The sequence below is a fragment of the Eschrichtius robustus genome, chromosome 2, assembly GCF_028021215.1.
Source record: "Eschrichtius robustus isolate mEscRob2 chromosome 2, mEscRob2.pri, whole genome shotgun sequence".
In the NCBI taxonomy this organism is placed as follows: domain Eukaryota; kingdom Metazoa; phylum Chordata; class Mammalia; order Artiodactyla; family Eschrichtiidae; genus Eschrichtius; species Eschrichtius robustus.
This window is the reverse complement of record NC_090825.1, coordinates 160,925,938-160,951,947: the sequence shown is the minus strand read 5'-3', so window position 1 is coordinate 160,951,947 and position 26,010 is coordinate 160,925,938. Positions and strand designations below refer to the sequence as shown.

The following is a 26,010-nucleotide window of genomic DNA, read 5'->3' as shown; positions in this document are numbered from 1 at the left end:
CCTTTGGTCCTTGCCCATCCTCTCTGGTCGCCACGGACTGCTGTGGTAATCCCATCCCACACGCGTGCAGATGCACATGAACACCATGGGCACAGGCTTCTGAGTGATCTGGCCCCTGTGCTAGACACGTCTGAGAATCGAAGGCGGGCAAGGCCATGCACAGACAGCCTCCCAGACTGACCAGGTGAGGAGGTCGGTCCTGGTAGGAGTGGCCCCAGGAGTACGAGGGAGGAGACACACACGTGTTGGAACTGGCGGGTGAGGCAGGAGCAATGGTAAGTGACAAGAGGAAGCTGTTCAGAGCTAAGCTAGATGGGGACAGGAAAAGTAGAGAAATGGGGCGAGGCTGTGAACACTTTCCTCCTGGCCAGACACAGGGGAAGCAGGTGATTTTCTGGGAGACACCCCACATCAGCTACCACCAGACAGCTGGGTCCCCTACAAAAGGCAGGAGGGCACAGCCCCAACCTAACCAACGCAAGGCCAATGCATTGGCTCTCCTGGACACATGACCATTGTCTACACCCGCTCGGCAGTCGCATACTGTTCCTCTCCCCTTTTATCCTACGTGTATTTTCGAAAGCACTTCTGTCCTGGGATTTGCAGGTTGTTTTGTGGACACATATTGTTTTTCAGATACAGTCTGCTTTTCCCCTTAAGAGCTGTGCTGCTTCTTATGCTCCTCTGGCTAATATTCTATTCTAGACCCCAATCTCTACACAGTCACCACTGACCATTTTTTTCTTTTTTTTTTTTATTATGGTAAAATACACATGACATAAAATTTACTATCTTAATCATTTTTCAGTGTACTGTTTAGTGGTATTAAACACATTCACATTGTTGTACAATCATCACCACCATCCATCCCCATAACTCTCTTCATCTTGCAAAAGCGAAACCACTGACCATTTTTACTGGCCCATGTTACCGTCCCAGCTGCCATTTATCACCTGGACTGGTCGGGTGAGTTAAGTGCAGAGCACTGTGGCTGCAGGTAGAGGTCCTGGTCTCATCCCTGCTGCCTGCTGAGCCTGATTCCAGTTCTGGGATTTGCCTCCTGTTACGGACTGAAAGTGTCCATAACATGTGTCAAAACCCCACCCTGCAATGTGATGGTATTAGAAGGTGGGGCCTTGGGAGATGATTAGGATTGGATGAGATCATGACGTGGAGCCCTCACGAGGGGATTAGTGCCTTTATAAGAGTCACAAGGGAGCTGGCTTCCCACCTCGGCTCTCTGCCATGTGAGGACACAAGAAGTTAGCCATCGGCAGGAGGGCCCTGACTTGACCATGCTGGCACCCTGACCTAAGATTTCCACCCTCTAAAACTGTGAGGAACTAATTCCGGTTGTTTACAAGTCCTCCAGTCTATGATGTTTTGTTACAGCAGCCTGAACTAAGACATCCACAAAAGGTCTGAATTTGGTTAGTCACTGTCACATTCATCTCTCTGCATGCCATACATCAGCATCTCACACTGCCTTGTCTCCTTGTTGGTATTTGTGGCTGGTACAGATGTTGCTCCGCGTTCTTGGGTGTTCAAGAAACATGGTTTTTAACTGCTTTTCAGTAACTCAATTTGTATGTCAAACCTGCCACTCTGCTGCAGTGGTGGCAACTTAACTTCAGTCTATTTGGAGCATTCCTCACCTGCCTTTCCTAGGATGTATCTAAATACTGACCTAATACTAAGTAAGGCATTTTAATAGCAAGACTGTCTTTGCTGGCATGGCTCTCATCCTTGTTCCCCAACACTTTCTATCACTTATTCTCTGCCTCCATTGGCTGCCCATTTATTTTGCCCCTAAGAACACTGTGGCCTATTATCATCATTACCACAGGTCTCTGAGAAGCGAGGCCCCCCCAGGGTGCCAGTCCACTCTTGCTGCAAAGTAACGATAAGAATGCCCTCCTGGCTTCTGATCTGTAAATGTCACCATCCAGGATGGTTAAGTGCCATTCCCGAATCCCATCATCCCCGAAGACACTAGGGAGCCCAGGTCCATGGCAGCATCTCCTGCTGTCAACCCTGGCCTACCGGGGACAGCCATCAACACCTTCTCCATGATGCAATGCCCCCCCCCTCACTGTCATATTCCCTACTGCTTTAGCCAAAGGAGCGTCCTCTGGGCAGCTCCCAGAGAAGACAGTCAAATGGCGAATCTTCTGGTCTCATGTAATAAACCCATTCTAACATTCCCACTTCCCTGTAGCCTTCAGACCCTTCTTTAAACTCAGCCAAGGCAATTCTGGCGTCTCCACCTCATCGACCTTAGGCCACCATCATGTCCAATTTTCCAGAGTCATCTGGTAGCACATTAGGAGAAGCTCCGGGTGTTCTTGGCAGAACTCTAGTCTTGAGTCATGGGAAATGTTCCATTGCAATCAACTTCCTACCCAGTCTTATATACCTCCCCCCCCCCACCCTCTAGATCCACTCCCACGTCTGTTCCCCCAGAGGTCCTGCGGTTAGACATGTCCTGCAGCCTTTTGGACGATCAAGCTATTTCCTTCTAGAGTAGGGACTGTGCTTCACTGCTTGGGCTATGCTGAGACTCGATCCTAGGTATTGGTCTAGAGGCAATGAGAGGTGGAGCTTCAGAAGGATTAGCATCATTTTATGACATCTACCTCAGGTGAGATCGTTGCATTGTCTCCAGGAAAAATAAAGCTGTTCTTCTCTATCAAGGGAAGGAGCAGCTGCTGCTGGCCAGAAGGGTTCAGGGGCTCTGGGGGCTCAAGGTTCTTAGGTACATCCACCCAAACATCCCCATGCCAGGCCTTGAGGTCCCATTCCTTCCCCTCAAAACGCTTGACTTTAGTACAGGAAAATTGTTAAGGATGCACGGGTCTTCTCTGCAGCTCTACTGCCCTTGATTAAATGTTGAGCCTTATTTTCAGCACACTCTGCTTCCTGGCCACAGAAGTGAGCAGTTCTTTACATGTTGCCCTGGGAGACTTTCCAGCTTTCACATCATGCCCTGAGTTGAGTGGGCTAAGAAGAGCCTTTCATTCTTTCTTCAAAGCTTCTAAGACAGTTTAGAAAAGTTAACCACCTCCATAATCCTTGTAATTACAGCTGCCTCCATATCTTTCAAGTGCCAAAGCTACTACGTAAGCCAAACTTTCCCTTCAATTTCTATCTCATTCCAATCCACCAAAGGTAAGAGTCTTATGCTTCAGGACACTAGGGGTTACTACCATCCTTCTCACCAACAGTGGTGAGAGGTCTTTGTTGCCTTCTGAATGGGGGGTGATCTAGTTCTAGATTCCTTTCCCTATGGCCTGCCTTCTAGTGCTACTTCCTACTAACTGCCTTAGCTTGAATCCCCATAAAAGCAGAGCCTGAGCTTAGAACTTGGGTGCAGTTTATCTGGTAGATGATTCCACGAACTGAGAGACGGGGAGTGAGGAAAATGGTAGAAGGAAAATTCAACAACGTGTGTTTTGGTTTCTGTCCTCTACTGGAGGTTGCCCCAGAAGGCATTAACTCTCCTGCACTCCCAGGCTATGTCTGTGGGTTGCGAGAGCTCCTGAGGCTTAGGAGAAAGCCCTGAAGCAGAAAGGCAGAGAAACCCACAGTAGACACTTGAAATGAGGCACTGACAGTATACGCAGAGCCATCCACCATAGTTGCGGCGAAAATCAGAGGTGGACTTATCAGATGCAACCAAAAGTTCCAAAAGCATCTGGTACACCTTCCCTGCTTCCTAGAGGATTAGATACCTGTGACAATACCAAAGGCCAAACACCATCTGCTCCTGGGACTCAGGTGCCTGTCTCTTATAGACCTTTGTTCATTCTAGAAATATCTGGAGGGAGCCTAGTAAGTGTTAAGCACTTTTCTAACTAAGATACAGAAAAAAAAAAAAAAAAAAACCCTATGGAACTTACACTCTAGTTGGGGCGGAGGGGGTGGAGGGAGACTGACAAAATACATAGCATGTCAAATGGTGACAGATGCTAGAAAACAAAGCAGGAAAGGAGGATAAGTTGTGCTGGTTTGGTTGGGTGTGGAGAGAATGCATGCTCTTTTAAATAAAGTCATTAGGGAAAACTTCACTGAAAAGGTGACATTTAAGTAGACACCTGAAGGAAGTAAAATCAGCAAGACACTGAGAAGGAGCAACTGTGAGGCAGGAGAGAAATCAGAAGAGTGTAGCGTCCTAGAAGACAAGTGAAGATGAGGGGGCGTCAACTGCATGAAATGCTGCTGATGGGCCAAGATGAGGATGGAGAATTAGCCAAAGGACTTAACACTGGAGTCAATCTCATCCTTGACAAGAGCAGGCTGGGGAGACTCGGAGGTGAGAAATCCAAAGCTGAGGGGAACTAAGAGCAAAGAGGGAGGGGAGGAATTGAAGACAGTGAATATAAGCAACTTTTTGGAGCTTAGTTATACAAGGAAGCAGAGAAATGGGGCAGTAGCCGGAAAGTAATGTAGGGTCAAGAAAGGACTTTTTTCCAAGATGGAAGACCTACCAGGATCTCTACTTCCATTTCTCTTCATCTTTCCTCTTGCTGTAGACAAATCTACAGCCTTTTTGACCTCCCTCCTCAAGCCCAAAAAATATTTTTTCAAAGCTCTGTTCCCCAGAGGGTTCTGAGCTGTAGAAGATGAAAGCCACAAAGAGTTCTTTGTTCCTACTTTCTGCTCTGTCACACACACACAGCCCCACCCCCACCCCAGGAGCAATGAGCTTGCTGCCTCAGTCAGGGGGTGAAATTCCAGAGCAGAAAGAACAAAGTCAGATATCTTAAAATATCATTCTGCCCCATTTGATCTGGGTCCTTTATCCATTTGGATACCCGTCCCTAAACATGGGGCTCCCCATCTGCTGCTGATCTGGCAGGGCAGATACTTTTCTCTGTTCTAGAAAATAAACTACTTGTTTGCAAGTACTCTGGCCAAAGCAATATTCCCTGAACTTTAGGCACTCTCGGATCACCTTTACGACTTTTGCTATTTCCCCATACCACATAGTTTTTATCTCATGTTTTAATGTAAAGCACTTTCCTCCTTAAAAAAAAAAAAAATCTTTTTTTTTTTTATTGTGGTAAAATTCACATAAAACTCACTATTTTAAGGTGTACAATTCAGTGGCTTTTAGAACATTCACACTGTTGTACAACCATTACCACTGCAGCTCCAAAACATTTTTCATCAAACCAAAAGGAAACTCTGCTCCTGTTAAGTAGTCACTCCTTCCTCCCCACATCCCCCAGCTGTGGATTTGTCTATTCTGGATATTTTATATAAACAAAATCATACGATATGTGGTCCTTTGCATCTGGCTTCTTTCACTTAGTGTAATTTCTCCATCAGTGCCTTATTTTGTGTTTTTTTCTAGGTATTGCTTTGATTCCCTTCTCATTTCCTTTTCTGTATATTTTTTATTTTCTAAGTTATTCTAAAGGGAAATTATATTTTACAACTATTTAAAAATATTTTAATCCATGTTAATATAAATATAGAATTATTAAAACACAAAAGAGCCCTGCTCAAAAGAAATGTTTTTAAGCATAGTGTCTAATGACATGTTTTGTGTTGTTTTGCTGATTTAATTAGGCCACATTTTCATACAAAGTAGTGGTTTAGTAATCCCTAGTCTTTCTCCTGAAAGCAAGTTAGGCTGAAGAAGGACACCCACTTCTCTCAAAGTTTTCACATGGCTCTAGGAAAATGTATTGTAATCCTACCGGACTTGAGTTTCACTGGGTGCTGAAAGGGCCTGTCTACATTCCAAGGAAAGGTTGCAGATTGCAAGGACCAGTGTCATCACCTTTGTTATGCAGCCACATCACTCACAACACCCTCACCAAAAGCACTTTATATGATACCTTGGGCACAGGGCTCCCCATGCCCTAGGAGAGAACATCGATCTAGAACGGATATAGAAGGAGATCCAAAATCAGACACCTATAGGAGGAAAGGAGTGAAGCTGAGCAGGAGCTGACAGCCACAATTCAGGCAGCTGCTGCTGGGCAAAACCAAGGTCCAGCATGGCTGAGTCTTCCGGGTTTTCAGGAGAAGACGGGAAATCTGGATTTTTAATGTGAAATCTCCAAATTCTTAAATGTTGGCAACTCATGCAAAACTGTAAAATAAAGTGGGTCGAGCAAATCCTATCTGTGCGCTGGATTAGCTCTGGACAGTGCTTGTTTGTATCCCCGACCCATAATTCTAGAGAGAGGAAAAGGAAACCCGTAACGAAGAAGCGACTCGCCAAAAGCCACACAGCCAGGAGGGGGAGGCAGAGCTCAAAGTTTCGAGAGATTCTTTCGGGAAACAGTTTCCAGGTCGTAAAATACACTTTTATCCTGGACTCAGGCTGAAACCCGTCCCGGGAGCGCCTCAGGGAGGGAAAGGCCAACTGTAAGGTCACCGACCCCGCCCGCCCAACCGCACCCTCCATCCCTGGGCCCAGGTTTCCCTGTCTCCCGGACTTTGCCCTCCGTCCCTTGGGCCAAGAAAGCCATTGCTGCCACTACCTCTCATCGCCTGCCACCCCCGCCCCCTGCTGCACTGTTGCAAGCCTGGCTCCTACTCCGCGTTCCCAACGGGCTGCAAACATCTTCCTCCACCGCCCTATCGCACCCTCCCGAGACGGGCTGCTGGCTGAGTCTCCCCTCCACACCAGGCCCGGAGTGATGGTCCCTGAAGGCGCGCAGCGAGCCGCTGCGCACCCGGAGCCCAGTCCTGGCCGGGCCCTCGAGGGGCCACAGGAACGCGCCCGAGCCTAAGGTGAGGAGCGAGGTGCGCATGCGCCGCACGGGTTTTATTGCGTCACCGCGACTCTGGAGCCCGCGGCTCGACCAGGAGCACGCCGCCCGCGCCTTCGCGCTTGCGCATCTTCCTTTGCCAGGCGCGCGCCGCAGCGGCAGTGCTTGCCTCGTGGTCTATCTTCTTTTCCAACAGGTGCATGCGCGCTGTGGTCTCCGTCAGCATGTCCATGAGCAGTTCCTGCTGCAGCTTCAGGTAGTTGTTCTCCTCCAGCAGTACCTGGCTCTTGATCCGCTGCACCTGCGCCTTCCAGCCCGAGGTGGTCGGCGAGGGCAGCTGCGGCCGCGACCGCACCGGCTGGCCCTCCGCTGTCCACCGGCCGCCGCGGAACACGAAGGCCTCATCGCTGAGGCGCGTGCGCGGCGTGCCGTAGCTGAGGCCTAGCTCTGCCTGGCGCGTCTGGTGGTCCAGCAGGTAGAAGGTGGACATGGAGGAGATGCGGCGCAGCGGAGGGCGCCGCGGCGAGAAGCGCCGCGAGAAATGGTGGGCCCAGAACTGCCGCAGCTGCTCCCACAGGCGGCTCGCGTGGCCCGAGGCCGGGCACCCGAAGGCCTCCAGGGCAAGGGCCGGGCGGGCCTCGTCGGGCGCACGGATACCCGGAGCAGAGCCTCGAGGACGCGGGCGACCCAGGCTGCTCCCTTGCCTCGCAAGCCTCGATGTCCAGAATGATAAAGGCGAGCCAGGGGCACTGCTGGGGAGCAAGAATCTGGGTGAGCAACCTGCTTGGACGAGCTGCCTCCTCAAACCGCGAGGCCTGGTGGGCAGGGCTCAGGCTCGCAGCTGGCGCTCAGGGTTAACCAGCTGCTGGCCACTGGGGAGTCCACCCCTGCACACTCGCACTAGCAGCAGTCTCCCTGAAACCCCCTTCCCCAAAGACTACTCTGTCAGGCTTTGGGGATAGACAGGCAGGTGAAGGACCAGAACCTTGCTCTCTGAGTGCTGGGTGGCTGCTAGAAGGGGTTAATAGGCCCTTAAGGGAGGAAGGGATGATAGCAGAGACAAGTAGGTGCTTAAAAGATGCACAGGAATTTGACTGGTAGATTGGGGGTGGATAAGGGAGAGCCTCTAGGCAGAGTGAAGAGCTAGGCAAGGCTCGAATGTTGCACTTGTGAGGAGGAGCTTGGGGTAGGATTGGTGTAGGGTATTGAGCTGGAAATAGCAGAAGAGGAAGCTGGAAAGGGGGACCAGGGCACTATATGAGGGTGTTGTACAGGCAGGCTTAAAAGTTTAGACTTCCTTCTGTGGGTTAGAGGGCGCTACTGAAGCATTGCAAAGCCAGCGCTGGATCTACATTCTGAAAAGTATCTGGTGGATGTCTAGCATACCCAACAGCATTACTGCCCTCGTCATTCAGTTATTTTACAACCTTGAACTGACTGGCACCTGCTTTGTGCCAGGCCCTGGTCTGGGTGGAGGGTCCCAGCACAGCCTATGCCTGCCCTCAAGATGCTCCTGGTCCAGCTGGGAACCAGTTGTGTGCGTGTAGATCACAGTCTGGTGTGGTCAGTCCAGTAGGGGCATGTGCCATGGGCTAGGACCTATGCTTAGGGCTTGAGCCAACAGGGGTTGCGCAGACTGGACATGACTTTTATCCCAAGCAGACTACATGCTCAAGGAAGCTAAAGTCCAGATAACAGACATGTCTCGTACTCCCTCTCCCCCCATTCCTGTACGTGCTGATTCTGTTGTGTGAGGAAGAAGACTATGCTTTCTTTTGAATTCCTCTTCTCCCTATGGAGAGTGAAAAGAGAAGGAACCCTGGGGCAGGGTTCCCTCTGTCATGCCTTCATTAATTCAACACACACATACTCCTCACACATAGCTGGGCAGTACTATCCCTTAGATCTGGCTCAGGGACATGTCTCTTGGAAGCCCAAGGCTAGAACCCGGCCCACCCTTGAGGTTGCATCTTTCCAGAGGATCCTTCCCCGATAATCCTCACATGTTGTACCTCACCTGGAGGATGTGTTGGAGGTGCCAAGCTGCTGTCCCAGGCCTGGCCCCATCTTTGAACCACTCAGTTGCTGTCTACTGGCTATGACTCACAATGCCTCTAGGCCAGATCAGCTAAGCTATAAAACAGGCCCTTGGGCTCTCCCCTGTATTCATTCAGCACACTTATTGAGTGCCTTCTGTGTTCCAGACACTGTTCTTCCAACGTGACGAAGATCTTCCGTCATCAAGCTATCATTCTTAGGGGGGAGAAGGTCATGAGCAGAGCCTAAGATAGGAATTTGTTCTAGGGGATTGAACAAAATAGTCCCTCATGAAGCTTACCAAGGGTGTCATGGGTCAGGTTTCCTAGAAGCAGAGCCTCAGATGAGAATTTTTAAGGGATTTACTGGGGAAGTGTTCTCGGGAGAAGGGAGTAAGGGAAGCAGGACAGGGCAGGGAAAAGAGCTAAAGCTAAGCAGGAGTGTGGCCTCAAGTGGAGACTAGCTCTAGCCAGATCCCACGGGGAACTGTAGAAATTGTGCCACAGAGTTAGGTCTCCTTACTGTAAGGGAGCCAAGCTTTTGTGCCCTTCTTCTCCCCCACCCAGCCTTCATTTCAGTCAGTCATTGTCAGGGGCAACTGTGAGTTGTCAGCCAACACTTAAGGCACCTATAGGGTGGGTGCAGCCCCAGTAAAGGGATTTGTAGGATGTCAACAGCATAAAAGAGGGAGGAAGAGAATAGATAATAAAAATGAAAGGAGATGGGGCTTCCCTGGTGGCACAGTGGTTGAGAATCCGCCTGCCAATGCAGGGGGCACGGGTTCAATCCCTGGTCCAGGAACATCCCACATCCTGCAAAGCAACTAAGCCCGTGCGCCACAACTACTGAGCCTGTGCTCCTGAGCCCGTGAGCCACAACTGCTGAGCCCGCGCGCCTAGAGCCCATGCTCTGCAACAAACGAAGCCACCGCAACGAGAAGACTGCGCACACCGCAACGAAGAGTAGCCCCCACTTCCTGCAATTAGAGAAAGCCCACGCACAGCAACGAAGACCCAATGCAGCCAATAAAAAAATAAGTTTATTAAAAAAAATTTTAGTTATTCTAGTGGGTGTGTCTAAATTGTGATTTTGATTTCATTTCTCTGTTGGCTAATAATGTTGAGTGTCTTTTCATGTGCTTATTTGTTACCCTTGTTGCTGAAGTTGTTCTTGTCTTTTGACCTTTTTTTTTTTAAACTGGATTGTTTGTCTTGTTGAGTGTAAGTTCTTTAATGCTAGATAAAAGTCCTTTGTCAGATATGTTTTGCAAATATTTTTTTCCCAGTCTGTGGCTTGCCTATTAAAGCAGAAGTTTTTAATAAAGTCCAATCTATCAATTTTTACTTTGACCCTCAAAAGGTCATGCTTTTCATGCCATATTAAAGAACGCTTTGCCAAACTAAAAGTTTCACCATTTTAGCTTTACATTTTGTGTTCTATTTTGAGTCAATTTTTGTTGATAGTGTTCTTTTCATGTGGATGTCAAGTTGACCCAGCACCATTTATAAAGACTAGCCTTTCCTCACAATTTGCGGTTGTGTCTTTATTGTTCATCATGTGACTGTGTATGTATGACTGTTTCTGGGCTCTCTATTCTCTTTATTGTTCTTTTTATTCTTGTACCAATACCATATTTTCTTAATTATTGTAGCTTACAGTAAGTCTTTATCTGGTAATGTAAATCTTCAAACAATTTTTTTAAGAGTGCTTTGGTTTTCTAGGTCCTTGGAATTTTCATATAATTTCAATTCCATGTAATTGAATTTCTATCCTAATTTTAGAATTAGAATGTCAGTTTCCGCAAATAAACCTTTATGCTCACTGTTCAAAGCTCTCTCTTATCATCAGGATAAGCTTGAATCAGCCCTCAAAAGGTTGTCTAATGGACATGGAATCAGAGCCCAGGAATATTTTAACCCAGCCAATCACACATTCGCCTTCTCTCTCTCACTCCCTCTTCCACCACCCCCCCCCCAATTGTGTCTGTGTTATTAAAGCTACTTTTCATTAACACTCATGACATTTCAGGAAGGTCCTGAGTGATCATCAGGAATGGTATTCAGCAACTTTCAATTTCCCTATTTCCATGGTCTACAAAAGAGGAAAAACTACAAAAACCAAGGAAGTCTTTTTTGATGATTTGAAAAGGTAAAGTTTAGAGGAGGAATAATTCCCACTTAACATGTTAACTCCTTTCACAAACAGACCTTGATTTTGAGGAAATTTAATGAAAACTGTAGTTTGTTTTTTTTTTTTGCTGCACGGTGCAGCATGCGGGATCCCAGTTCCCCTAACAGTGATCAAACCCACGACCCCTGAAGTGGAAGCGCGGAGTCCCAACCACTGGACTGCCAGGGAAGTCCCGAAAACTGTAGAATTTAAAAATGCACAGTCAATAACAATGGTTCCTGGCTCCTTTGAGGGACTCCGTTTAAATGTCACTGAAAAGACCAGATTTGGAGCCTGTGAGGAAAGGAGTGCCCGGTCCCAACAGGTCTGAGTTTAAGGACATAAAGCTCATTCTGATGGCACAGAGGAAAGGAGAGAGGACTTAAAAAAGAATTTTCATTTCTTCACAGCCATAGTGGCTGTAAATGTCAGTGGATCTCTTCTCTTGGTAACCAAGAGGAATAGTTCCAAAACCAAGGAAGCAAAATCTTGTTTACCCTCATGACCATTTCAATCCCGCTTCTAAGATAATCTGTTTGTGATGTTTACCCTTCCCTGAAACAGTGAGGGGTTCTCTGTGCTAATATAGTTTTTTAAAAAAGCCAAATATTTGCATTTGTATAAGACCTGATAAAAACAGTAATTCAAGTAGTACGGAACACAAGAAGAACATAGTTATACAAAATGCACACGCTTCACCCAGTACTTCCATTTTCTGCACGGTGCCTTTTTAGGATGCATGAAAGGATGCCCATCCCCTATGTGGTTCATCCTTCCCTTGGGCTTTTTCTTCTTTAGCTTCTCCTTCAGCCCTCCTCTTGGGCTTGGTGGTTTCAGCAGGGGTGGGATGCAGCATGAGGGGTGACCACAGTGGTGGTCTAAGGGTTGCTGTTGCTTCCTCTCATACCCATGCTGCTCCCAAGCCATTTTGCCTTAAAATTAGTTATATGCATGTTCTTTGGAATCTGCAATACTCTATAGAAAATGTTTAAGTTTTGTTTTAAAAAATAACTGAAAAAAAGTGTTGATGATGTTCTATCTGCTCTAGATAACCACCAGGAAGCGCCCTGGAACCTAAGAGTCTGCACCTGGGTTTGAGTGGTGGTGGCTAACCAGAGGGGAAGGTAAGCAGACAGGCATGAGAGCACTGAGTTCCCCTGAGAATGGAAGATTTCAAAGTCTTCTGAAGAGTGAAAAGTGGACTTAGAATGTGCATCATGGCACAGTACAGAGTGTGTGCCAGCTGAATTTGGAAACATCTGCCTCAGGGCACTGGGAGCAGATCACAGGTCAAATAGCACTTATTTTCAGCAGAAAAACATTTTTTGTTGTCCTATTGAAATGTTAATTTAAATGCTTTATAGGTAATTTATAAATTTATTGTGGTTTTATATTTGTATAACAGCTGTAAATAAATGAATGTATGGTAGGCTTATGTTTATAGGCATTTAAACAAGAATGTGTGGTGGGTTAATATTTTGATTAGCCCATATATAGTTGTCCTGAATATTCCTTTTTATACAGGTACCTTTTATCATTTAAATGAAAATCTGAGGCTTTCTGCAGAAAACAGAATTATTTGGGGGCTTCTAACTTCCAAAATAGGCTCTATAGGATCTGAACAACTCTGAACAATTGTCGTGAATTGTGAGAGCCTGACCTTTTTTTTTTTTTTTGCCACGCTCGCTGCATGGCTTGCAGGATCTCAGTTCAGTTCCCCCAACCAGGGATTGAACCCTGGCCACAGCAGTGAAAGCACCGAATCCTAACTACTAGACCACCAGGGAACTCCCCTGGCTTTTTTTTTTTTTTTTAAGTTGTAAATTTAAAAATTGTGCAAGGAAAAATAATTTTTTTTAAATAAAAATTGTTCAAGGAACACCAGTATACCCTTTATCTAGATTCCCCTACACTCAACATTTTACCCTATTTCCTTGATCATTTCTGAACCTTTTACATACATCATAGTCCTTTGCCCTAAATACTTCAATGTGTATTCTCTTACGTAACCACAGTACAGTTATCAACCTTATGAATTTACATTGATATAATACAACCATCCATATTTCAGTTTTGTCAGTTTACTAAAAATGTCCTTTATAGCATTTTTTCCCTCTAGTACAGGATCCCATCTAGGGATAGGTATTGCATTTAAGTGTTGCAAAGGAACCTTCCCTACTGTGGGCAGACACTTTAAAGACCATTTAAATGTCCTGTTCCTCAAAATTCCCCCTAAAGTTAGCATCCACTGGTGACTCTTGCCTGATCCAATCTTTATGATTGCCAGATTATGCTTTTCCAACACTAGCACTCACTTTATACTTATCAGTTGGCCCTCAGCATTCTACTCTAAGCAAGAGATCTTCTCTCTCCTCTGCTGGTATGGTGAGATAATAGAGAAAAAAAAATTATATATATATATATATATGTATATCTATATCTATATCTATATCTATATATATATATCTATATCTATATATATATATAGATATAGATATATCTCCGCCCCAGTTCCTGGCACAGAGTTCCTAAAACCCTTGTAATTTCCTAGGTGTTAAGAGCACTAGGCACATCTTTTGTTCTAATATTTGGTCTTTGACCCCTGTTCCTGACAGTTTCTAAATCCCTCAGAATTTCCTGAGTTATAGCAGTGTCTTTTGGTCTAATGAAGTGACTCATGGTGGGCTCCTGGATAGGAGCTGTTCACCAGAAAGACAGAGCCATGATTGGACACTTGGGACTTTCAGCCCCTCCTCCCCTCCCCCATTCTCCAAAGGCGAGAGGGGTTGGAAATGGAGTTAATGATTGATCCTGCTTCCATAAAAATCCCCTAAGTACTGGGTTCAGAAAGTTTCCAGATCGGTGAACACAGCCATGTACTGGGAGAGTGACACATCCAGCTCCACGGGGACAGAAGTTTGTGCTTGGGACCCTCCCGGACCTCGCCTTGTGTATCTCTTCATCTCGATGCTCATCAGTATCCTTTATCATATCCTTTAGTAAACTGATACATGTAAGTGTTTCTCTGAATTCTGTGAGCTGTTCTAGCAAATAATCGAAGCCAAGGGGGAGGAAGTCATGGAAACCTCTGATTTATAGCCAAGTCGGACAGAAATTGTGGGTAAGCTGAGGATCCAATTCTTGCGATTAGCATCTGAAGTGGGGTCAGTCTTACAGAACTAAGCCCTTAACCTGTGGGATCTGACACTAGCCATCTCCAGGTAGCTAGTGTCAGAATCAAGTTGTAGGACACCCAGCTGGTGTCACAGAATTGCTTGGCATGGGGAAAACTCGCACACATCTGGTGTAGGAAGTGATGTGAATGTGGTAGTAGTGTGACAGTAAAGAAGAAACACAGGAGGGGGACTTCCCTGGTGGTGCAGTGGTTAAGAATCCGCCTGTCAATACAAGGCACACAGGTTCGAGCCCTGGTCCGGGAAGAGCCCACATGCCGCAGAGCAACTAAGCCCGTGCACCACAACTACTGAGCCTGTGCTCTAGAGCCTGCGAGCCACAACTACTGAAGCCCACGTGCCTAGAGCCCGTGCTCTGCAACAAGAGAAGCCACCGCAATGAGAAGCCTGCGCACCGCAACCAAGAGTAGCCCCCACTCACTGCAACTAAAGAAAAGCCCACGCGCAGCAACAAAGACCCAATGCAGCCAAAAATAAATAAATAAAAAATAAATAAATTTATTAAAAAAAAGAAACACAGGAGGAGTGTAAGTTTTTTCTTTACAGGTATAGACTTATTAATTCTATTTTTCTTTTCCTTTTTTAAATTTGTTTACAGTTCTCTTTTTCAGTGGTTTATAGTTCATTTAATTATTTTGATTCTCAGATGGTTGGGCCCTCCCCCAGAGATTCTGATGTAATGTTCTGGGGGTACAGCTTGGGCACTAGGATTTTAAAAGCTTTCCAGGTAATTCCAATGTACAGACAAGGCAAAAAACAAAAACAACAAAAACAAAACAAAACAAAAAAACCCTTGCAATGTAAAACATAGAGACCAAGGCAAGCAAACAGAAAACAGCGGACGGGAAATAGAGAAAACATACAGAGAAAAAAATCTTCAACCAAAAGTAGTCAGCAAATTTTCCCCCCAGAAAACAATTATGAAACTGGAAAAAAAGATTTTTTTAAAGATTTAGGGCTCTGGAAATTGACCAAAAGTAAATGAAAAATTGAGAAGCATTTATCCATGAAAAACTTCTGAACTCTGGTTAGAACAGTGAGAGTCTGTGGCATTCTCTTCTGAGGCTGCTAACATTCCCCCAGCTTGGTCAGCAAGCTAGCTGTCCCAGAAATGGGGAGGCTGCACAAACCAACAGCTTCACTGCCAGAGGGGGCTCACTGAATCTGAAGCAAACCACAGTGAGATACTACTCTATATCTACTAAAATGGCTATTGGCAATGATGTGGAGAAACTGAAATCCTCCTACATGGGAAATGTAAAATCAGCAGCCAATTTGTAAAACAATTTAGTAGTGTCAAACAGTTAAACATAAACTTAGCATACAAGTCAGCAATTCTATTCCTATGTACTACTCAAATGGAAACATGTCCATATGAAGACTTGTATACAGGGAGTTCCCTGATGGTCCAGTAGTTAGGATTCGGCTCTTTCACTGCCCTGGCCTGGGTTCAGTCCCTGGAAGCTGCACGGCGTGGCCATGGATAAACAAAATGTATATCTATGCAATGTAATATTATTCAATAATGGAAAAAGAATCAATTCTTGATACATGCTACAACATGAATGAAATGCAAAAACATTACGCTAAGTGAAAGAAGTCAGATAATGATTCCATTTATGTGAAATAGCTAGAAAAGGGAGATCAATAGCAGGAGAAAGCAGTTCTATGGTTGCCTTGGGTTGGTTGGGAGTTGACTACAAATAGGCACAAAGGAACTTTTTGGTGGTGGAGTTATTCTTTTTTAAAAAAAAAAAAATTAATTAATTAATTTGGCTGCATAGGGTATTCATTGCTGCGCGCAGGCTTTCTCTAGTTACGGCAAGCGGGGGCTACTTTTCGTTGCCGTGCACGGGCTTCTCATTGTAGTGGCTTCTCTTGTTGCGGAGCACGGGCTCTAGGCGCGTGGGCTTCAGTAGTTGTGGCACACGGGCTCAGTAGTTGTGGCTCACGGGCTCTAGAGCACAGGCTCAGTAGTTGTGGCCCATGGGCTTAGTTGCTCCGCGGCATGTGGGATCTTCCCGGACCAGGGCTCCAACCCATGTCCCCTGCATTGGCAGGCGGATTCTTAACCACTGCGCCACCAGGGAAGTCCGGTGGTGGAGTTATTCTAAAACTGGATTGTGGTAATGGTTGCACAATTCTATAAATTTACTAAAAATCAACGAATCATTCACTTACAGTGGGAAAACTTTATAGTATGTAAATTATATTTCAATAAAGTTAAAAAAACTATGTGAGGGTAGAATAAAGACACTTTTAGATGTGCAAGATTTCAAAAAAAATTACTACACAGTCTTTCTTGGGATAGATGTAACTATTAATTGAGGTAGTAAACCAAGAAAAAGTGAAAATGTTGGGTTTTAAGGGAAAAATAAAATATGTGTCTATACAAAGAGTGGTACACCATGTCCATAGCAGTTTTATATCATATAGCCAAAAATTGGGAACAGCCCAGTTGTCTTATTACCTGGTTAATGGATAAACAAACTGTGGCATACTTGTACAATAGACTACTACTCAGCAATTAAAAGCAACAAATTACTGATACATTTTACAACACAGATGAGGATCTCAAAACAATATGAGTTAAATAAGGCAGATACAAAACACTATATACTATATAATTACATTTATATTAAGCTCTAGAAATGACCAGTCTTTTCTATAGTAACAGAAAGCAGATCAATTTTTTGCCTGTTGCTGGTGGTGGGGACGGAATGGGAATGGATATGAGGAAACTGTAGTATAATAAAAAATACATTTGGTCTTTATTCTGGGTTCCTGGCACAGAGCTTCTAAAACCCTTGGCATTTCCTGAGTGATGAGTGCCTTTTGTTATTCATATCATTATGAATATCCTATCATCATTCATATCATTATGATGATGTCCCCTTCCAACAACACCTGAGTTTATGCTAATCAGGTGATTATTGCTGGGCCCCTTGATCAATTCAAGATAAGGGTGCTAGAGAAACCAAACCAAGTGATTTAGAGGAGTAGGATTTTCAGCTCCACTTCTGACCTTTAGGAAGGGAAGAGGGACTGGAGATTGAGTACAATCACCAATGGTCAACGATTTATCAATCATGCCTACTAATGGAACCTCCATAAAACCCCCTAAATAATGGTGTTCAGAGAGCTTGCAGCTTGGTCAACACATGCAGGTGCTGGGAGGTTGCATGCCCAGAGAGGGTATAGAAGCTCTGCACATTCACACACATACACACCCATACCTTGCCCTATGCATTTTTCCATTTGTTCCTGAGTTGTAGCTTTTTTAGTAAACCTGTGATAGCAAGTAAAGCACTTTCCTGAGTTCTGTGAGTTATTCTCTTGAATTACTGAACCTGAAGTGGGGGGTCTTGGGAACCCCCAAATTTGTAGCTGGTCAAGCAGACATGTGGGTAACCTGTGCACATCATTTGCAGCTGGGCATCTGATGTGGGGGCAGTCTTAGCCTCTAAACCTGTGGTGTCTGAGACTAACCGGGTAGTTAGTGTCAAAATTGAATTTAACTGACAGAAGTGGTGTCAGAAGAGAACACATATTTGGTGTAGGGGGAAAAGAAAGAACTTCAGAGGAAACTTATGGGGTAATGGAAATGTTCTATATCTTCATTATGTAGTGGTTACATGGTATGTGCTGTACATTACCAAAACCAGTGAACTGTACAATAAAGTTGAATTTTTAGAATGTGGGGTCTAGGAGTTGAGGAAACAGGAGATCTGAACCCAGGAGGAGGTACAAGGAGGTCCAGCGACAGTGGCTGAAGAGCAGTCTGTTGACTGAAAAATAAAAATTGCACAACCTAAAAGTTGAGAATTATGTTTTATTTGGTGGACTTGCTGAGGACTTAAGCCCAGGGGATAGCCTCTCAGATAGCTCGGAGGGACTGCTCCAAAGAGGTAAGGTAGGAGTCAAGATATACAGGGGGTTTTGCAACAAAAACCAGGTAGTCGGAACATCAAAAGATTACTATTTTTTTTAAAATTTATTTTATTTATTTATTTTTGGCTGTGTCGGGTCTTCATTGCTGTGCACGGGCTTTCTCTAGTCGCAGTGAGTGGGGGCTACTCTTCGTTGCGGTGCTCAGGCTTCTCACTGCGGTGGCCTCTCTTGTTGCGGAGAATGGGTTCTAGGCTCACGGGCTCAGTAGTTGTGGCTCGCAGGCTCTAGAGCACAGGCTCAGTAGTTGTGGTGCATGGGTTTAGTTGCTCTGTGGCATGTGGGATCTTCCTAGACCAGGGCTCGAACCCGTGTCCCCTGCATTGGCAGGCGGATTCCTAACCACTGCGCCACCAGGGAAGCCCTATGGTGGGTTTTTAATATATATTCTATCTTTTTTGAAAATCTAAGCACAAAAGCAGAAATTTGATTACTTATTGAAAAAATAACATACACATTATAAAAATATCTCCTTTCCATTTCCAAAGTCTTAGCCATCTCTTGGGCATCAACCACTCTTAGCAGTTGCTCATGCATCTTTCCAGAAAGCTTGTTTGTCCAAGCTTATATCCATGAGAATATAGCTCCCTTTGCAACATGAAAGGAAACATACTTTTCTCAGTGCTTTTTCACATAACACTAAATCTTGGCAATCATATCTATACACATAGATGTTCACTGAATGCTTTCCAATGCAGAACCATTATATGGATGAGCTATATTTTATTTAACCAGTTCTCTATGATGGTGGTTAGGTTGTTTCTAGGATTCGGATACTACAAACAATGCTGCAATGCACATCATTGTGTATATTTTTAAACACAACTACATCATGTGAATATTCTATCAAACCTAGATATAGATACAGATATATTCCCAGGAGTAGAATTGCTGGGCCAAAGCATATGTGCATTTTTATTTTATTTTTATTTTTTTTTAAGTTTTTTAAAAAATTTATTCATTTTGGTTGCTCTGGGTCTTAGTTGCAGCATGCAGGATCCTTAGTTGTGGCATGCGGGCTTCTTAGTTGCAGCATTTGAACTCTTAGTTGCAGCACACAAACTCTTAGTTGTGGCATGCATGCATGCGGGATCTAGTTCCCTGGCCAGGGATCGAACCCAGGCCCCCTGCATTGGGAGCACAGAGTCTTACTCACTGGACCACCAGGGAAGTCCCCATATGTGCATTTTTTTAAAAACTAAATTTATTTATTTATTTAATTTTGGGGTGTGTTGGGTCTTCGTTTCTGTGCGAGGGCTTTCTCTAGTTGCGGCAAGCGGGGGCCACTCTTCATCGCGGCGCGCGGGCCTCTCACTGTCGCGGCCTCTCTTGTTGCGGAGCACAGGCTCCAGACGCGCAGGTTCAGTAGTTGTGGCTCACGGGCCCATTTGCTCCGCCGCATGTGGGATCTTCCCAGATCAGGGCTCGAACCCGTGTCCCCTGCATTGGCAGGCAGACTCTCAACCACTGTGCCACCAGGGAAGCCCCCATATGTGCATTTTTAAATGAATATAAATAATTTATTTTGAAAATCATCTTGCAGATTATAAGGTCAAAATACATTCAACCCAATCTCCCACACATTCGACATCTAAGAATTATAAAATGATTATTTCTTTTAAAGAAATACTCCAATACCTCAAAGTACCTTTTGCATTATCAAGAAAAGATCTTATGCCTTTTTCCAGCTGGAACCATGGTGGGTGTAGACGAGAAGGAAAAGCCTTAAGAAACAAGTGGAGGGATTTTACAGAGCCTGAGATCGAGTACCTGAGAAAGAAGTTTGCCCAAAAGATGCTTCAAAAGGCAAGGAAGAAGCTTATCTACGAAAAAGCTAATCACTGTCACAAGGAATATAGGCAGATAGAACTGAGATTCAGATGGCAAGGCTGACAAGAAAAGCGGCAAGTTTGGTGTACCTGCTGGACCCAAATGGGCATTCCTCATCCGGATCACAGGTATCAATGGTGTGAGCCCAGAGATCTGAAAGGTGTTACAGCTTCTTCGTTTTCGCTGGATCATCAACGGCACCTTTGTTAAGCTCAGCAAGGCTTCAGTTAACACTTGAGGATTGTGGAACCACATATTTCATGGGAGTACCTGAACCTGAAGTCAGAAAATGAGTGCATCTACAATTATTGTTATGGCAAAATCAACAAGAAGAGAATTGCCCTGACAGATAACACTTTGCTCCATCCCTTGGTAAATATGGCATCATCTACATGGAGGATCTTATTCATGAGATCCATACTGTTGGAAAATACAGCTTCCTGTGGCCCTTCAAATTATCTTCTCCAGGAGGGCCCAGATCAGCAGATCTAACAGGCTTATTAGATGGATGAACTGAGGTGTGTCTACCGTGATTATTTTTGTAATCTGGTCAGTTAATAAACAGTGACTGATTTCAGACTATAAAAAAACAAAAACTCATTCTGCAGGGATTTGTCCTCAACTTCTTCTTAAGAACATTATGATTTAGCAGAAAAACCCCTAGCAAGATTCTTGGCAGGACAAGTCCTACAGTCCTGCTCTGTCTTGGGCCCAGACCCAGGATTCCCAGGATCAGCTAAACCTGAATTCCCTTTTTTTTTAGGGGCTCTATACTTTACCACCAGTCACTCAGGCTCATACTCTCATCGTTGCTTTGGTTCTTCTCTTTCCCTAGCCTCCTGAATCCAGTGAAGCATTCTTCAGCATCAACATTTAATGCTTTTGTTTCTATACACCCTGTCATTCCCTAATTCTGCCCTTTAATCAACTTCAAGAAGTGGCTTCCTAACCAGCCTCATAGTGGCGGCGTGCAGGCTTCTCCACGCGGTGGCTTCTCTTGTTGCAGAGCACGGGCTGTAGGCACGCGGGCTTCAGTAGTTGCGGTGCACAGGCTTAGTTGCTCCTCGGCATATGGGATCTTCCCGGACCAGGGATCAAACCTGTGTCCCCTGCATTGGCAGGCGGATTCTTATCCACTGCGCCCTGGAATAATATTAAAATAATGCTTCCCTAGGGAATTCCCTGGTGGTCCAGTGGTTAGGACTCGGCTTTTTCACTGCCAGGCAGGGTTTGATCCCTGATTGGGGAACTAGGATCCTGCATACCATGTGGTGCGGCCAAAAAAAAAAAAAAAAAAAAAGCTTCTCTAAATATCTAAATCATAACCCAAACCTAGAATTTATAAACTATCTCCCTACAGACTCCTTGGCTAGGTCCTAACCCAACTCTGGAGCTGACCGATCTCCTGTTACTTACTTGAACACCTTTCTCCAGCCAAAATACTCTCGTACATGGTGTCCCCAAACACAATACCCATTTTCCTGCCTTTGCATATGCCATTCCCTCATCCAAAGAAACCTTTCTCCAAGTCTCCACCTATAGAAATCCTGCATATCCTACCAGGCCCAGCTCAAGTCTTACCTATTTCCCTGTCCACTCTAGATGAAAGCAGTTATTCCCAACTCAAAATCCCATTAAATTCTCTTTAGTACCACCATCTTTTAGCAGTTACCTTTGCTGCAGTAGCTCTTTTGCTCACGTACAGTTCCTGTAACTACATTTTAAGCTCATTGTTTGGAACCTGTGACATCCAGAACATCATTTTGCCTCGAATATCCACTTCCCCACGTAAAAAGGAAGCAAATGCTCTTAACACAAATTTGGGGGATGAGAGTTGGAGAATACGAAACTCATGCAAACACCAAACTCTTGACTTTTCATTTTCCCTTCCAGATGGCAGGAGGGAATAAAGCTGGCTCCTGGGGTAGTTGATACACCTACTGATTCTAGTTTTTCCCAGCCTAGCATTCAGCCTTTGGGTATCCAAACAAATGGAAGACAGAGACCAGGACCTATAAAGGTCTAGAAAAACCATAAACCACTTCCATTTTCTGAGGTTCTCAGTATACTGAAAACTGAAGATGTGCTAAAAGTGAGTTACAAAAATTGTGGTGTGTTTGAAATTTTTCCATTGCACCATCCTTTTCTTTCAATCCTGTTGTCAGTGTATTTTTGTGCCCTCTATGTCTGATGTTACTTAAGGAAACATGACAAATTGAAAGTTGAAATAACCTTGGAGGGTAGTGTTCTGGACTGTATTTGATGTTGGGTAACAGGGTGGCCTCAGGCTGCTGGGCCCAGAGCAGTGACTCTGCAGGAACGGTGGCGCCTGGTTACACAGCGTGGTGCAGTCGACCTCAGGCCAGACTTACGGAGCCGTGACGGGTTCCGTCAGCGCCGCGCACTCGCTGCATTGGGGACCAGGCCCTTCCCGATATCTCACCGGACTTCCCACCCCTTCTTGCCAGCTACCATTTGCCCCTCCAGAGAAGGAAACGGGATGCCAGACCCCGAGACCCGGGTCCAGGCCCAGGAGGGGTCGGAACCACAGCGACCAGGATGCAACGCAGGGCAGCGGGCCCAGTAAGGAACGAGGGCAACAGGGCGCGGGAACACCGGCCCGGCCGGCCCCGCCTCAGGGCGCGCGCCCCGGGCGGTACTCCATTCTGCCGCAGCCCTACCCCTTCCCTCCCGCCCAACCAACGGCCACTTCCTGCCTCACTCCCAGCCAATCCCCACACTCCACGAAGAATAGCCCTAGGGGGCGTATGGGAAAGTGCAGAGAGCGATGGTCTCATCGACCAACCGAATCCCGGAGCTTGCGCGGGGGGGCGGGATTTAACGCTGGCCGCAGCTACTCAGGAGCGAGGGGCGGACGCAGGGCCGGGCTTCGTGCAGTGAGGCTCGCTCGCGCGGCGGTCGCGGTAGTCAAGGCCTCTTGGTTTTGCAGCACGTGACGGTTGTGCTGCCTCAGCCGCTGTCTTTACTGCAGCGCGGGGCCAGGTGTGCGGGAGGGAGGAGGCGCGGGTGCCGCCGGCGGTCCCCCTGAGGCTCGAGGTGAGACGGGAGGCCTGCTCATGTTCTCGGGCCTGTGAGGACCCCTGGGGGCCTGGGTACGCGGCGCCGCGGCCGAGGGCCCGAGGAGCCGGGCGTGGCCGGGGCCGAGGGGTCCGGCTGGGTTTCGAGAGCTCAGGCCCAGGCGGACGCTCGGGCCGTGAGGGGCGAGGCCCGAACCTGGGCCGCCTGAGTTGGGGAGCCAGGCCCAAGCCGCGCCGGCGGGGTCGGGAGGCGTGGCAGGTGCCCTAGAGCCTCTCTTGACCTCTGGGAAAGCTAACTGCTCTTTCTGGCTTTGCTTCTAGGGCTTTCTTAAACCTGTTGTTGGCTGCTTGTGAAGCTGCGAGGTGTTCTGGTGTAACCGGGTAAAGGTCTGGAATAGGACCGGGCCTAGTCGGTATCCCTAGTAGTGGGGAAGGGTGATAGTGGGCCGAGAGAGAGTGTTTAGGATTAGCATTACAGCTTCAGTATTTGAAAATTAAAACCACAAAGTGAATACTGGACTCTGGTAGCCTGACGAGTATGGAGAATGTGCTAGAACACGCAGTGGTTGAAAAATTTTAGTCCTAACATTTACATCTATTCGGGGATGGGGTGTAAGTAAGCTAGTAAATTCACAGGATTTTTAAAGTAGGAAAGCTCCCAAAAGCTCTCTGTGGGCAGGTTGTTTTATAGTGGAGGAAACTGAGGCCCAGAGCTCTGAATGATTGGCTCAAGGTCATGCGATTAATTTTATGATCACGTTGGAATTACTGTTGAGGCAGATTTGGTGTAGTTGTTAAGGCTAAGCCCTGATTCAAGTCCTTCATCAGCTATTTGTTGCTATGTGAACTTGGACAATTTACTTCCCCTTTGTGCCCCAGTTCTCTCCAAATAATGGATATGATGTTGGTCCACTACACCAGCATCCTACTTTTTGAGTTGGTTAAGTCCTGGGACCTAAAGTCACATTTATGGAGATAGGAGGAAGAAACTGATTTAGTGGATTAACTGCTGGGCATGACACAAGTGAATGCTGGCTGAAGGAAGTTAAACTGAGCTGAATATTAAAAGGTTGGGAGGACAAAGGTGAGCCACAGTTAGGCTCTTCACGTCTAATTTAGGAAATGGAACATTTTGCTTAATTTATTAATAAGTAGAGTTGGTGGGTTGGGGGGAGGATTTTATTTTTTTTGGTTTAGTTTTTTTTAAGGAGGAACTGTATTGATCTTAAAATCATTCTGTATCTCAGTCTTTTGACAGTGCTGTTCAAGGGCCATGAATAAAATCACTGCTGAATTGTACATTTGCTATAGTTAGAGCAGAGGTAAAAGATGGTGTGGGGAGTTCTGTGCACCACCCAGGGTACACAAGCAAATAAGCGGGGGAACTGATTATGAGATGGCCAGAATGAACTTTGTATTGGAGTAAATGTGTCGCACAACAAACAAATTTTCTGACCTATCTGATAATGGGTGTTAGCATCCCTTCCTACCTTACTATCTTAACTCAGCAGTTTCAACTAGCACATTATCTTTCAAGGACCTCGAGGGGTAAACGTTTTGACGGAAGTTGTTGCTGCAGTTTTGGCAATCATGCTCTTGCATCCTTTCAGTTACAGAGTTCACTTTGCCCTGAGAGATAGCTTAAGGGGATGAAGTGACAGTTGGTAAGCATAAATGCAGGCTCAAGAGACTTGAATTGCAGGCCCAGCATGGTAACTAGCTTAATGAACTACGTTGGTTTTCACCTCTTTGAAATGGGAATGAAGAGTGCCCTGGATACCTTACCAGGAGGGACAAATAAGATGGTGAACATGAAATTACTTTGAATGGCATAATGAACTGTGCAAATAGAATTGGCAGCTCATAACAACTCCTAGGAAATAATAAAAGTGCGTGAACATAGTTATAACCTATATAGCTTACCGTAGAACTTTGTCAGTAAAGTGTAGGTTGAATGCTTTGTTAACTAAAACAGATGTGCCTTTAAATTAAGCTTAACTGTGAGCTGTGAAAATTATTTGGAGAATTTTGTTTTTTAAATAATTTAGAATCTTCAGCAATGTTTTGCGTATCCACATCTTAAACCTACTTAGTTTATAGGAGAAAAGAAAGTGCTATGGAAAAATAGATTTTAATGTTCCTGTCAGTGAAAAGCAAAATTCAAAACTGTAAACTAGGCAGTAGTATATATCTGTTTTTAAGTGGATGATCATTTACAATAAAGACCACTTTGAATTTTATGTACTTTTTTTCCCCCTTTAAGTGCTTCTATATTTTGACTAGATGCACATGTAGTAATATCAGAGGGACAGAAAGTAGTAGTATTAAAATGGTTATCTGTGACTGGAATCAAATTCCTTTTAAGTGGTTCCTTTTCAATGTAAGACTTCAAATTTCTTATTGCCTTAAAACTCAGGTTTTAGAACCATCAAAACTTAAATGGTGTCACTGGGCAATACCTAGTAATAGTAGATAATCACTGCTAATGTTGCATTTACTGTAAGCCAAGTACTGACATAAACACTTAACATGCATTTTGTTTATATAGCAATCCTAAGAAGTACATAGTGTTGTTATTCTCATTTTAGAGATGAAGAAACTGAGACCCTGAAGTTATTAAGTAGCCGATTAGGGATTGTGACTTCTGAGTTCCTGCTCATAACACTATTCTATGTCTAACTGTGACCTTGGACAGCTTATGTAACTTCTCTTAGCCTTAGTTTTGTCGTGTGTCACATGGGGATGATAGAACTTCCCGGGGTTCTTCTGAGGGTTAAATTAGACAATCTAAGGTAAGACTTAACATTTTTTAAAGGGTATATTGGGACTTCCTTGGTGGTCCAGTGGTTAAGACTCTGTGCTCCCAATGCAGGGAGCCCGGGTTTGATCCCTGGTCAGGGAACTAGATCCCACATGCATGCCGCAACTAAAAGATCCCGCATGCCGCAGTGAAGATTCTGCGTGCTGCAACTAAGACCTGGCGCAGCCAAAATAAATAAATAAATAAATAAATATTAAAAAAATAAAAGGGTATATTAACAGATGAATGGATAGCCTACATGAAAG

General features: G+C 45.3%; 2 protein-coding genes and 1 pseudogene across 2 annotated transcripts in view; 2 read left to right on the top strand and 1 right to left on the bottom strand.

The window, feature by feature from the left end:
* Positions 1-6,792: 6,792 nt before the first annotated feature.
* On the bottom strand, positions 6,793-8,795 carry CBY3 (chibby family member 3). Its single transcript, XM_068534928.1, has 2 exons — positions 8,746-8,795; positions 6,793-7,480 (listed from the first exon to the last, which is right to left on the bottom strand). Exons 1-2 carry the CDS (start codon positions 8,793-8,795, stop codon positions 6,793-6,795), a joined length of 738 nt encoding a protein of 245 aa, XP_068391029.1.
* An 11,060-nt stretch (positions 8,796-19,855) lies between these two features.
* LOC137758671 (large ribosomal subunit protein uL30-like) lies at positions 19,856-20,419 on the top strand (annotated as a pseudogene).
* Positions 20,420-22,790: 2,371 nt separating this feature from the next.
* CANX (calnexin) overlaps positions 22,791-26,010 on the top strand; it is a 32,652-nt gene continuing 29,432 nt past the window's right edge. The window contains exon 1 of the mRNA XM_068536517.1: positions 22,791-22,963. The gene's annotated coding sequence lies outside the window, so the exon portion shown is untranslated. The remainder of the gene's footprint in view (positions 22,964-26,010) is intronic.